At 35.8% G+C, this 13,251-nt stretch overlaps 1 protein-coding gene across 3 annotated transcripts in view; it reads right to left on the reverse strand.

Annotated features, from left to right (window-relative positions):
- Nucleotides 1-13,251, reverse strand: part of VWA8 (von Willebrand factor A domain containing 8) — a 381,025-nt gene that overhangs the window by 290,257 nt on the left and 77,517 nt on the right. For all 3 annotated transcript variants that reach the window (XR_012426882.1, XM_005585735.5, XM_074021913.1), the window contains exons 10-12: nucleotides 10,352-10,483; nucleotides 7,886-8,020; nucleotides 7,718-7,795 (exon numbers count right to left, since the gene is read on the reverse strand). Coding sequence is in view for 2 of the 3 variants with exons in the window: in XM_005585735.5 (XP_005585792.3) it covers nucleotides 7,718-7,795; nucleotides 7,886-8,020; nucleotides 10,352-10,483 (345 nt within the window). In the remaining variant the exon portion in view is untranslated. The remainder of the gene's footprint in view (nucleotides 1-7,717; nucleotides 7,796-7,885; nucleotides 8,021-10,351; nucleotides 10,484-13,251) is intronic.

A 13,251-nucleotide genomic window follows, 5' to 3' on the forward strand; every position in this document is an offset into this window, starting at 1 on the left:
TTAACTGTAGCATCTTCCTACACTTATCCATCCATACATTAATAAACTGAACAGGAAACCAAAAAACATTAAAATAAAATAATGTTTTGGTGAGTTTATTGTCACTCTCTAGAAATACAGGAGAAAATCTGTTCTCAGACTCTTAAACTAATTCTTCTACATATCAAGATAGCATCCTCAATGGCAGGATACTTTGGGAGGCCTTCCAGTGTAGCTACGAGATCTGAATTATTAGATATACACATAATCTTTCGTTTGGTTAATCTTTTAAAGAACAGCAGCATGAAGTGAACGTAAATTTCATAGCTCAAACATACAGTATAAAACTACAAAAACCTGATACAGAAACAGTACTGTCTGGAAAAACTGATGACAAATAAATTATTTCCAGTTTTCATTAGAATGAGATTTTTTATTTTAATGTGAAGAAAATATTCATGTTATACATAATTATATAAATAATAGCAAATGAAGATGGTCTCAAAAAGGAAATTAATATTTTTTCTTCAAGATCTTCTCCATATGATTTCAAAGCAATGGCACATGAAAAGGTAAATTATGCTTATGACTCCAAGTGGAAACGTAAGATATTTAGAATAAACATTAACTTGTTTTGCAAAATATATTAATAATTCTGGAGGGGGGCATCCCCTATTGTTGGTAGAAAAGCATTTTCATTGGAAATCAGAAGGTTGATGGTTAATGGGTTGGTGAGATGGTAAACTGCCATACTCAGATAATTTCTGCTGCGAGCTATGGAAAGGTATGGACACATGAACGAGCATACTGAGCCTACCATCTATCTTTTGATCTCTGACAAAGACACCAAGAGAAGTGATTATGTAGGAAGGCAGGGTGTCCTCCATTGTATCTTCCATAAATTTAGTTAGAGACAGATATATCCTCACAAATACTATTATTTCCCTTAAAAAATCTAGTAGGCCCAGAATCAATTTATAAGAACTCATTTCAAAATTTATTTTCTGTGGGTTCTAAAATGTGCCACCTGCTATAAAATGTAGAAATTTATTTTCTGTTCCCTACATGTTTATCTTTCAAGAATCAGGTTATCTCTACTAATCTAAATCTCTTCACTTTAACTCATATCCTTTACAATTTCATAAACTTGGATCATACGCTCCTTCATAGAGTTCATCTTTTAAGATAATAGAGAGTCTTAGTAAATATTTGAACCTTTTAAGTCCTTTAATCAGTTAATTATTTTAACTACCTTTACCTCCTTTCTTACCTACCTTTACCTGTCTTTCTTGAAATATGACAATGAAAACTATACAAAATAATAGAGATATAAATCCACCATAGTTTTATATGAAGATGGGATATTTTCTCTTTTGCTTCCAAAACTATTTTCAAGCAACTCAAAATCCTAAATGGTACCTTGGTGCTCTGAATGAATTAAATTACCCAAAAGAAAGAAAAAAAATCAATTTCGGGGAGAATTCTCATGTATACATTTACAGTAGACTCTTCTATTTGTAGCCGAAAAGTTACTGGTAACATATAGTTGCACTTCCTTCCAAACTCTGGCCAATTCAATCAATAGGCACAAAATGCCTTAAAGCAGCAGGGAAGGAATCTCGATAGAATCATTTGAAATATGAGCAACTAGCAAAATTTTCTATGATCTAAGGTCACAGCAACTAACTGGTTTAAATGTCATTTTTCAGAATAAAAGAACATTTTAAATATAAATATATTTAGTGTCAGAAACAATAAAAAAGTGGAACCAAAAAACCAAACCAAAAACACAAAAGTTGTCCTAAAATGTAAGTAAACAGTATCACATTTATTTCCAAAGTCATTCAAACAATAAAGAGACTCTTTTGCTATAATAAGCTATCATAAGCAAATACTGACATATAGAATTTTTTAAATTAGCATGATAAAAATGTCTCAGATGAGATTATTAAAAAAAGACAGAAAAATTCATTCTGTAAGAACACTAGCTGTAAGTTTCTCTTATTACCATATTATATATGTAAACCCACCAAAATAATCTATTCAAAAACAAGTAGAGAGACAAAAGACTTGTACACTGAAAACTATAAAACATTACAGAAAGAAATTAAAGAAGACATAAATAAATGAAAAAACATTCATGTTCATGGATTGGAAGATTTATGCTTATTAAGATGACAGTACTACTCAAAGTGATCTATAGATTAAACACAATTTCTATAAAAATCTCAATGGCATTTTTTTTTCCTGAAGAAATAGAAAAATCCATCCTAAAATTCATATGGAATCTCAAGGGACTCTGAATACTGAAAATAATCCTGGCAAGGAAAAACAAATTTGGAAGCCATATACTTACTGATTCCAAAATTTACTATAAAACGACCATGATCAAAACAGTGTAATACTTGCATAAGGACACACATATGGGCCAATAGAATAGAATAGAGAGCCCAGAAGTAAATCCTTGCAGACATGGTCAAATGATTCTTAATAAGAGTACTAAGTCCATCCAATGGGGAAAGTACAATCTTTTCAACATTGGTGCTGGGAAAACTGGATATTCACACGCAAAAGTTGAAGCTGGACCCTTACCTTACATTATGTACAAAAATTAATTCAGAAAGAATTAGACACCTAAAAGTAAGACCTAAAACTGTAAAATTCTTAGAAGAAAACATAGGGGGAAATTCATGACATTGGATGTTACGATGATTCCTTAATTATAACACCAACAACACAGGTAACAAAAGAAAAATGATAAATTGGACTTCAACAAAATTTAAACATTTTGTACATCAAAAGATGTATAAAATCCTATTATTAAAATGGTAAAAAGAAAACCCACAGAAGGAATTAAAATGTTTGAAAATCATGGCCGGGTGGGGTGGCTCACGCCTGTAATCCCAGAATTTTGGGAGGCCACGGGGTGCGGATCACAAGGTCAGGAGTTCGAGACCAGCCTGGCCACCATAGTGAAACCCTGTCTCTACTAAAAATACAAAAAATTAGCCAGGTGTAGTGATGTGCAATTGTAATCCCAGCTACTCAGGAGGCTGAGGCAGGAGAATCACATGAACCTGGGAGGTGCAGGTTGCAGTGAGCCAAGACTGCGCCATTGCACACCAGCCCAGGTGACAGTGCGAGACTCCATCTCAAAAAAAGAAAATCATATATGTGGAGAACGAATTCTATACCCAGAATACATTAAAACACTCCTACAACTCAACAACAAAAAGTCCATTAAAAAATATAAAAAATCAATTAAAACATGAGTAAGGACCACAGCCCACATCGTACTGAACAGGAAAATGCTAGAAGCATTCTCTTTAACAACTGGAATAAGACAAGGATGTCCACTCTCACCATTCCTATTCAACATAGTACTAGAAGTCCTAGCCAGAGCAATCAGGCAAGACCAAGAAATAAAAATAGGAAAAGGGGAAGTCAAGCTATCTCTCTTCACAGATTATATGATTCTATGCCTAAAAAACCCTACAGACTCCACCAAAAGGCTCCTAAAAGTACTAAGTGACTACCGTAAAGTTTCAGGATACAAAGTCAAGGTACAAAAGTCAGTAGCATTTGTATACACCAATAACATCCAAACTGAAAGCCAAATCAAGAACACAATCCCATTTACAACAGCCACAGAAAGAATAAAATACCTAGGAATACAGCTACCCAAGAAAGTAAAAGATCTTTTCTCTACAACAAGAACTACAAAACACTGCTGAAAGAAATCAGAGATTAAACAAACAAGTGAAAAAAAATGCTGTGCTCCTGAGAATTACAGTTGTTAAAATGGCCATACTGCCCAAAGCAATTTACGGATTAAATGCTATTCCTATCAAACTACCAACATCATTTTTCACAGAATTAGAAAAAACTATTCTAAAATTCACATAGATTCAAAAAACAGCCTGAATCGCCAATGCAATCCTTAGCAAAAACAACAAAACCTGAGGCATCATGCTACCTGCCTTCAAACTATACTACAAAACCACAGTAACCAAAGCAGCATGATACTGGTACGAAAACAGATACCTAGACCAATGAAATGGGAAGGGGATCCCAGAAATAAAGCCACATACCTACAACCACCAGATCTTTGACAGAGTCAACAAGAACACACAACAGGGCAAGGACTCCCTATTCAATAAATGGTGCTGGGATAACTGGCTAGCCATAGGCACAGGATTGAAACTGGACCTGATCCTTTTACCATATACAAAAATTACTTCAAAATAGGTTAAAGACTTAAATCTAAGACCTAAAACTATAAAAACCTAGAAGAAAATCTATTCTGACATACTATTCTGAATATGGGCCTTGGCAAATAATTTATGACTAAGACCACAAAAGAACTTGCAACAAAACCAAAAATTGACAAGTGAGACCTAATTAAACTAAAAAGCTTCTGAACAGCAAAAGAAACTATCAGCAAAGTAAGCAGACAACCTCCAGAATGGGAGAAAATATTCACAAACATGCATATGACAAGGGTCTAATAACAAAAAGAACAATTCAACAAAGAAAAAACAACCCCATTTAAAAAACTGGCAAAGGGCAAGAACAGACATTTCTCAAAAGAAGACATACATGCAGCCAACAAATATATTTTAAAAAGGCTCATCAACACTATCATTAGAGAAATGCAAATCAAAATCACAATGAATACTATCTCACACCAGTCAGAACGGCTATTATTAAAAAGTCAAAAAATAACAGATATTGGCGAGGTTGTGGAGAAAAGGGAACACTCACCCAATGCTGGCAGCTATGTAAATTAGTTCAGCCACTGTGGAAAGCAGTTTGGAGACTCCTCAAAGAACTTAAAACAGAACGACCATTTGACCTAGCAATCCCCTTACTAAGTATACACTAAATGAAAATAAATTGTTCTACACATATGTTCATTGCAGCACTGTGATGGTTAATATTGTCAACTTGATTAGATTGAAGGATGCAAAGTATTGATCCTGGGTGCGTCTGTGAGGGTGTTACCAAAGGAGATAAAACATTTGAGTCAGTGGGCTGGGGAAGGCAGACCCACCCTTAATCTGATGGGCACCATCTAATCAGCTGCCAGCGAATATAAAGCAGGCAGAAAAACATGAAAAGGCAAGATGGGTCTAGCCTCCCAGCCTACATCTTTCTCGTGTGTTGGATGCTTCCTGCCCTCAAACATCAGAGTCCAAATTCTTCAGTTTTGAGACTCAGACTGGCTCTCCTTGCTCCTCAAGCTTGCAGACAGCCTATTGTGGGACCTTGTAATGGTGTAAGTTAGTACTTAATAAACTCCTCTTCATATATATATATGTATGTGTGTGTGTGTGTATATATATGTGTGTGTGTGTATATATATGTGTGTGTATATCTATTATTAGTGTGTGTGTATATATATACACACTTATATATATATATATTTCTCTCCTATTTGTGTGTGTGTGTGTGTGTGTGTGTGTGTGTGTGTGTGTGTGTGTCCTATTAGTTCTGTCCCTCTAGGGAACTCCAACTAATACAAACACTATATACAACAGCAAAGACATGGAATCAGCCTAGGTGCCCACCAACAGTGGACTAGATGAAGAAAATGTGGCATAGATACACCATGGAAAACCATGCCATAAAAAGGAACAAAATCATGTCCTTTGCAGCAACATGGAAGTAGCTAGAGGACATTATCCTATGTGAACTAACACAGGAACAAAAAGTCAAAGCTGCATGTTCTCATAAGTGGGAGCTAAACATTGAGTACACATGGACATAAAGATGGGAACAACAGACAATAAGGACTACTTGAGAGGGGGCTGTGCGTTGAAAAACTATCAGATACTATGCTCACTGCCTGGGTGACGGGATCATTTATACACCAAACCTCAGTGACATACAATTTACCCATGTAAATTGTGACCTGCACATGTACCCCCAAATCTAAAATAAAAATCAAGAGAAAAAAATAAATAAGTTAGACATGGGTAAGAGTTTCAAATAGGTATTTCTCCAAAGAAGATATACAAATAGCCAGTAAGTACATGAAAAAGATGCTTAGCATCAGTAGTCACTAGAGAGCTGCAAATCAAAACCACAGTGAATTACCCCTTCACAGCCATTAGGATAATGACTACAAAAAAAAAAAAAAAAAAAGGAAAAAAGAAAAAAAAGTGTTAGGGAGAATGTAGAATAATTGAAACCATTGTGCATTGTTGGTGGGAATGAAAACGGTCTAGCTGCTATGGAAAATAGTTTATTGGCTCCTTAAAAAATTAAACACAGAATTATCATATGATCCAGTAATTCCATTCCTAGGTATATACCTTAAAAAACTGAAAGCAGGGACTCAAATACCTACTTGTACACCACTGTTCACAGCAGAATTACTTACTATAGCCAAAAGGTTACAATAGTGTAAAGGAAACAACCCCAAGTGTCCATCAGCAGACCAACGGAGAAACAAAGAGTGGTATAGACATACAACAGAATATGACTTTGCCCTAATAAGGGATGAAAGTCTGATATACGCAACAACACAGATAAACCTTGAAAACATTACAATAAGTAAAATAAACTAAACAAGAAGGACAAAAATTATGATTCCATTTATATGAGGTACCTAGAATAGGCAAATTTATAGGGACAGAAAGTAGAGTTTACCAGGGTCTGAGAGGGAAAGAAAAACTGAGAGCTACTGTTTAACAAGTACAGAGTTTTTGTTTAGGATAATGAAAAAGTTCTGGAAAAAGGAAGTGGTAATGGTTACACAACATTGTGAATGTACTTACTGCCAGTGAATTGTACATGGCGAAACCCTGTCTCTACTAAAATACAAAAAAAATTAGCCAGTCATGGTGGCGGGTGCCTGTAATCCCAGCTACTCAGGAGGCTGAGGCAGGAGAATCACTTGAACCCGGGGTGGGCGGAGAGTGCAGAGAGCCGAGATTGTGCCATTGCACTCCAGCCTGGGCAACAGGGCAAAACTCCATCTCAAAAAAAAAAAAAAAAAAAAAAAAAGGCTAATGTGGTAAACTTTATGTTATACATATTTTGTCACCATTTAAAAAATAATCTATTCAGTGAATACATAATTAGCTCCCACTGCAGCTGAAACCTATTTTGTTTCAATTTCCAAATTACCAGTAAATGTATTCTGTGTGGGGACATGCACATAAAATGAATCTTACTTTTTAATTGACACATAATATATGTACATATTTTCAGAGTATATGTGATATTTTGATACATTCATATAATGTGAAATAAAAAATTAGGGTAATTAAGGTGTCAATTACCTCATACATTTATCTTTTCTTTAAGCTGGAACATTTGAATTATTAACTACTAGCTATTTTAAAGTATACAATAGATTATTGTCTACTATAGTCATTCTACTTACTTATCAAACACTAGGTCTTATTTCTCCCACCTACCTGTATTTTTATAACTATTAATCAACCTCTCTTCACCCCTCCTTTCCCCCTACCCTTCCAGGCCTCTGGAAAATAAATCTCTCTGAAAAACAGCCCCTGATACATTGTGCACATCAGATATCCTAGAATGTACTTTCAAAAGCTCCAAATAATTATAATTGCACTTTAATTGGAATAATTTGATTACTATTTTGGTTCTTTACCTACATAAAAAAAAAAAAGAGTCATAACAAGAAGATATCCATAAATTCTGCCGATGGGCTAAGGATATATGCTTATAGTCCAAGTGCAGCTAAAAATGAACACTGTACCTGATAGAGCATAATAGGTTCTATGTTGTATCCTAAGGTATCAGCAAAGTTCTTGGCGATCACTGTTTTTCCACAACCCTAAAAATGGAAACACAATTATTCAAGGGGTAAGTCAAAATAACCAAAAGCCAGGAAACTAAAAGTCTGCAGTGAGACTGTCATTCTTACCTTTCCTCCAATTAAACATATATCCTTAACCATGTGAGACTGCATCATTTCAGCCTGTAGCTGCTTATGGCTCAAAGTCTGTATGAAACGGTCTGATGCACAAGGTTGACTTAATGGCCTGGTCCCAGCTGGCACCTATAATTAAAGAGAGGTCAATATAACATGGCCAGGCATGGTGGCTCATGCCTGTAATCCCAACACTTTGGGAGGCCAAGGCGGGCAGATCACTTGAGGTCAGTAGTTCGAGACCAGCCTGGCCAATATGGTGAAACCCCATCTCTACTAAAATACAAAAAAAATTAGCTGGGCATGGTGGCACGCACCTGTGATCCCAACTACTCAGGGGGCTGAGGTAGGAGAATCGCTTGAACCCAGGAAGCAGAGGTTGCAGTGAGCCGAGATTGCGCCACTGCACTCCAGCCTGGGCAACAGAGATTCTGTCTCAAAAAACAAAAAACAAATATATATATGTGTGTGTGTGTGTGTGTGTGTGTGTGTGTGTGTGTGTGTGTGTGTATGTATATATATTTGTGTGTGTATGTGTGTGTAAAACATGCATATGTTTTTCTCAAAATATCAGTAACTTAAAGCATATAACTGCCACTTAAAAGCCTCCAACTAACAGCTTGCTCAATTTAGTTCTTTACTGTTTTTATATTTCAATAGAGCAGCAACTATTTTTTCATTTAACAGACCTGATGATCATTATTACAAAACTTCCAAATCAATTATTTCTCTAAAATTAAAGTCCCACACTGTCAGATATATTCATAAAAATCATGTCATCTTAATGTTGTTTATAACTTATAGTAAAGATGTTACTACTGGAGAATAAATTTTTCCCCACATTCTAGTTGTAAGCACAGAATTAATGTTAGTCAGTCGGAATCTCTAAAGTCACCAATGACCTCCTGATTTCTAAAAGTCAAGTCCACAAATCCTTTTCAGGTTTATCTTAGTTTACCACTGAGAGGCATCTGTTCACAGAGTCTCTCTTCCCATCTTTTACACCTACTTCTCCTTTTATTTTTTGTCTTCCCCCCCTTTTTTTTTAAATCCTGCCTATTAGTTCCCAAGGAGCCACGCTCTGCTGAGGACTCTGGGTTGGATCATATTATATACCACATGAACCAAAGAATTGTAAGTTTGGAAGTGACAGGATCAGATTTGCATTTGAGAATTTATCCTGGTATCAACATGGAAAGCTAACTGGAAGAGACTAGAGGCAATGAGGTTAAAAGCCATAACCAAAGGGAAGCAAATAATGAAGTCTTTTTCATACTTCATGCTTCTGAACATATTGTTTAAACTGCCAAAAATGTCCTATCCACTCCTCAGCCACTGGAAAAATCCTGTGTTATTCTTGCAGACTTAGATCAAGCTTCACCTTCACTCTGAAGCTTTCCCTATTCCGTCTCCTGAATCCCAGTATTACTTCCTTCTCCATATCCCGAGCCATTCCAATGCAGTCTTAACTCATCTGCCTCTATCCTAAACCATCAGCTAGATGAGCCATTCATCTGAAGAAAACAGAGTAGAGTGGGCAACTCTCGCTGTCTAGAAATCCCAGCTGTGCCATCTCCTAGCTGGTGTCTCTGGGTGAATCAATTAACCTCTTTATATCTCAGTTTTCTAATCTACAAAATGGAGATAATAAAACTTACCTTAATGGATCTTGGGGGATTTAAATCGCATAATATATGCAAAGAGACAAATACAGTAACTAGTATACAGTAAACTCATAATATGGAACCTAGCTCATGGTAGATATAATCAATATTCAGTTCAATGAATAAGTATAGTAACATGAATTAATATTAATAATATCAAATATTAAAACAAAAAAGTTTATCATGAGCTGGGCACAGTGGCATGTGCCTGTAGTCCCAGCTACTCAGGAGGCTAAGGCAGGAGTATTGTTTGAGCTCAGGAATTCAAAACAAGCCTGGGCAATATAGTAAGACTCCATAAAATATGTGTGTATATATATACATAGAGATATATATAGAAGGAGTTGATATATATAAAACATATATACATGCAGATAGAGCTCTATGACCAAATATTATTTCCCTCTTCTAAAAACCATTCAACCGAGTAGATCCTTTTTAAACTGTTTCACATAGCTAAGAAAGATTTTACTTGACAACAGGGCCCTGTAGCAGCTCAAATGTTTGAAAACACTATTTCTTACCAAGGACTCATAGTACAAAATGCTGTCAATAATCAACTCATGACTTGATTTTCCCAGAGGTCAACTTTGAATTTTTGATGAAAGGCTTTCCCTGTTTCTCCTGAATTTTTCCAGTTTGTAAGCATACATGACTCTGGAGACATAGATATACAGATACAGACAGAAGCAGCACTATCAAGAAAGACTTATAAGGAGATCATAAACCTAATTTAGGTCATAAAAACAGGCAGAATAAGGTATATCTTAGAAAGAATAAACCTGTGATTAATTACCTTAATGGTCACCTCTTTATCTGCAATCCGGATGGTCACAGAAGCTTGGGACACATGGTTTTCCGTCATCTTCTCTACTCTTACAATCTCTTTAGGAAGCAGAGAGCTTCCTGAATCTTGAAGTTCAAAGCGCTGTAAAATTACAAGAAAATCATGCAATTTACTTTTCATTGTAGCATTAACGTTGGCTATCTGAAAGATTACACCTTAATTACAACCAAAATCCATTTTATATTATTATATAAAAGTAGAGGTTAAAAAAGTTAATGAGAATTCTTTTCTATTCCTACTAATACCATTCTACTTACAACAATTATTAAAGATGATATAAAAATAGTCCCTAAAATTTACTATATGACAAGAAATGGAATCACTGAATTCCTGGTGAAAGTTCATAGCTTACATCTCTTGATAATCAACTTCCTAGAAAGAGATGATGAGACCCTTCAAAACATGCTGAAATAAAACAAGGCCCATAATGGTTTGTTCTTTAAATCAATCAAAGTTAATGTGTTACCTGAAATCCATGAAAACAGAACTTCTTGGACATCATTCTGCTGTCAGCTATGTGAACAGCTTAACTAAAATTATTATAACAAATTTCCACAGCATATGGTATGGTGCTTTCTACATGGTGGGGTCTCAATATTTGTTGAACTGGATTTAAAAGTCTAGAACCACCAGGCACAGTGGCTCATGCCTGTAATCCCAGCACTCTGGGACGCCAAGGCAAGTGGATCACCTGAGGTCAGGATGACCCTGGCCAACATGGTGAAACCCTGTCTACTAAAAATACAAAAATTAGCTGGGCATGGTGGTGCACACCTGTAGTCCCAGTGACTTGGGAGGCTGAAGCACAAGAATCCCTTGAACCCAGAGACGGAGGTTGCAGTGAGCTGAGATTGCGCCACTGCACTCCAGCCTGGGCGACAGAGCAAAAACTCCGTCTCAAACAAACAAACAAAAGCTAGAACCATTGATTCTTGATATGGCCCAATTACCAATGTTCTAACACTGACTATACCACTTCATTCCAGCTAGTTATATCAAAACTGCACAGAAAGAATACAGATAAATATGTGAAAGATGAAAATAAATTGAAAATTAAGTTCGATGCCCTACTTATAACAGCTTCCTCAATATAAAAAACTGAATTTATTTTTACTATTAAATAGGCAGAAATTAACCCCCAAAATCCTACACTAGTTTTGGAACATTATTACTATAGTGAAAGAGTTGAAACTCAATGAAAGAACAGATCATCATGTATTCAGCAGAATGAAAGAACTCCAGAAAATAGATTTGGGAGGAAGGAAATCATGTTTAACCTCAACATTCTAAACATAACAGCCCAGTTCAAGTGTTCATTTTGATGTCATAAGTACTCAAGACAATCACTAACTCCTTTCCCCAAACCTAAAAAAAACCTGTATATTTGTACTACCATTAAAAAGTTCTATATTTCATACAATTTATATATGCAAATCCCCACAGTATCACATAATTTGACAAGAATTGCTTCCATATTGTAGACAAATAACAATTATTGACACCTTAATTTCATGGGGAAAAAAAAAAAAAGTTCCACTGTATTTTAAGGAGGACTCAATAGGAAAGGAGCAAGACCTAACCAAGTAATTAAATTCATTAGAATGTAGAACAAATGGCTGGGCGCAAAGGCTCATGCATGTAATCCCAGCACTTTGGGAGGCAGAGATGGGTGGATCACCTGAGGTCAGGAGTTCAAGACCAGCCTGGCCAACATGGTGAAACCCCGTCTCTACTAAAAATACAAAAATTAGCCGGGCGTGGTGGCAGGTGCCTGTAATCCCAGCTACTCAGGAGACTAGGTCAGGAGAATTGCTTGAACCTGGGAAGAGGAGGTTGCAGTGAGCCAAGACATGCCACTGTACTCTGCTTGGTGACAGAGCGAGACTCTGTCTCAAAAAAAAAAAAAAATTTAGAACGAAGATTCATTAAATTCTAGGAAAACAAATAAATGAGCTTAAATGTATGTCTTCACCACAGCTAGAGTAGTGTCAATCTAATTTGATACAGGATTGATGTCAGAGGACTCATATTCCAGAAATAAACACTAATGTCCTGAGCCACTTGCTATACTGGTTATGTCCTCATAAATAATTCAAGCTAAAATACTTCAGTAAAATAAAAATAGTAGGCCAGAATACACTAAGATGGTAAAAACTTCAAATTGCAAGGTGAATTATCATTTTCTGGCATAGAAAATTTAGAGGATCATTAATCAGAAAGGTACCCCCATATTCTGTATCTCCAACTTCATCATTTAAGTTTCTCAGGCCAAAAGCTTGAAATCATCACCCTTAACTCTGTCTCAACCCTGCATCCAACCCTTCAGCGAATCATAATGATTCTACCTTCAAATCCAACTACTTCTTATCAACATCACAGCTGGTCAGAACGACAATAGACATATAATTATTTCAGGTTACTTCCTAGCAAGAAGTAGAAAATAAGAGTTTGTTAACTTACCACTTTATGAACATTTCCTATGAATTCTTGAATTTCAGTTAAACAGTACTAACATTTTCTAATACACTTTCTTTAGAATTAGGTTATTTAAACTGTGAATTATAATTAAATAAAATGAAATATAAATCACATTGGATACTGGTCTGTCGGGCTTCCATATTCATCCTTACAATTCCCAATCCTGTCCCATCAGGCCATCTACTTTCTTCATACCTTTTTCTAGATTATTAAGCACTGAAAGTGAAATTCTGCAAACCATATTGCCTGAACAAATATGTGGCCACAGTCTCTCCTGGGTTCTTTTCTCATAGCCCCTCAGCAACAAATACAGACCATTACTAGTCTCCTCAGAAGTCAATCTGAGCCCATTTATCACCCTGTCATGAGGC

Source organism: Macaca fascicularis, chromosome 17, assembly GCF_037993035.2.
Source record: "Macaca fascicularis isolate 582-1 chromosome 17, T2T-MFA8v1.1".
NCBI lineage: Eukaryota > Metazoa > Chordata > Mammalia > Primates > Cercopithecidae > Macaca > Macaca fascicularis.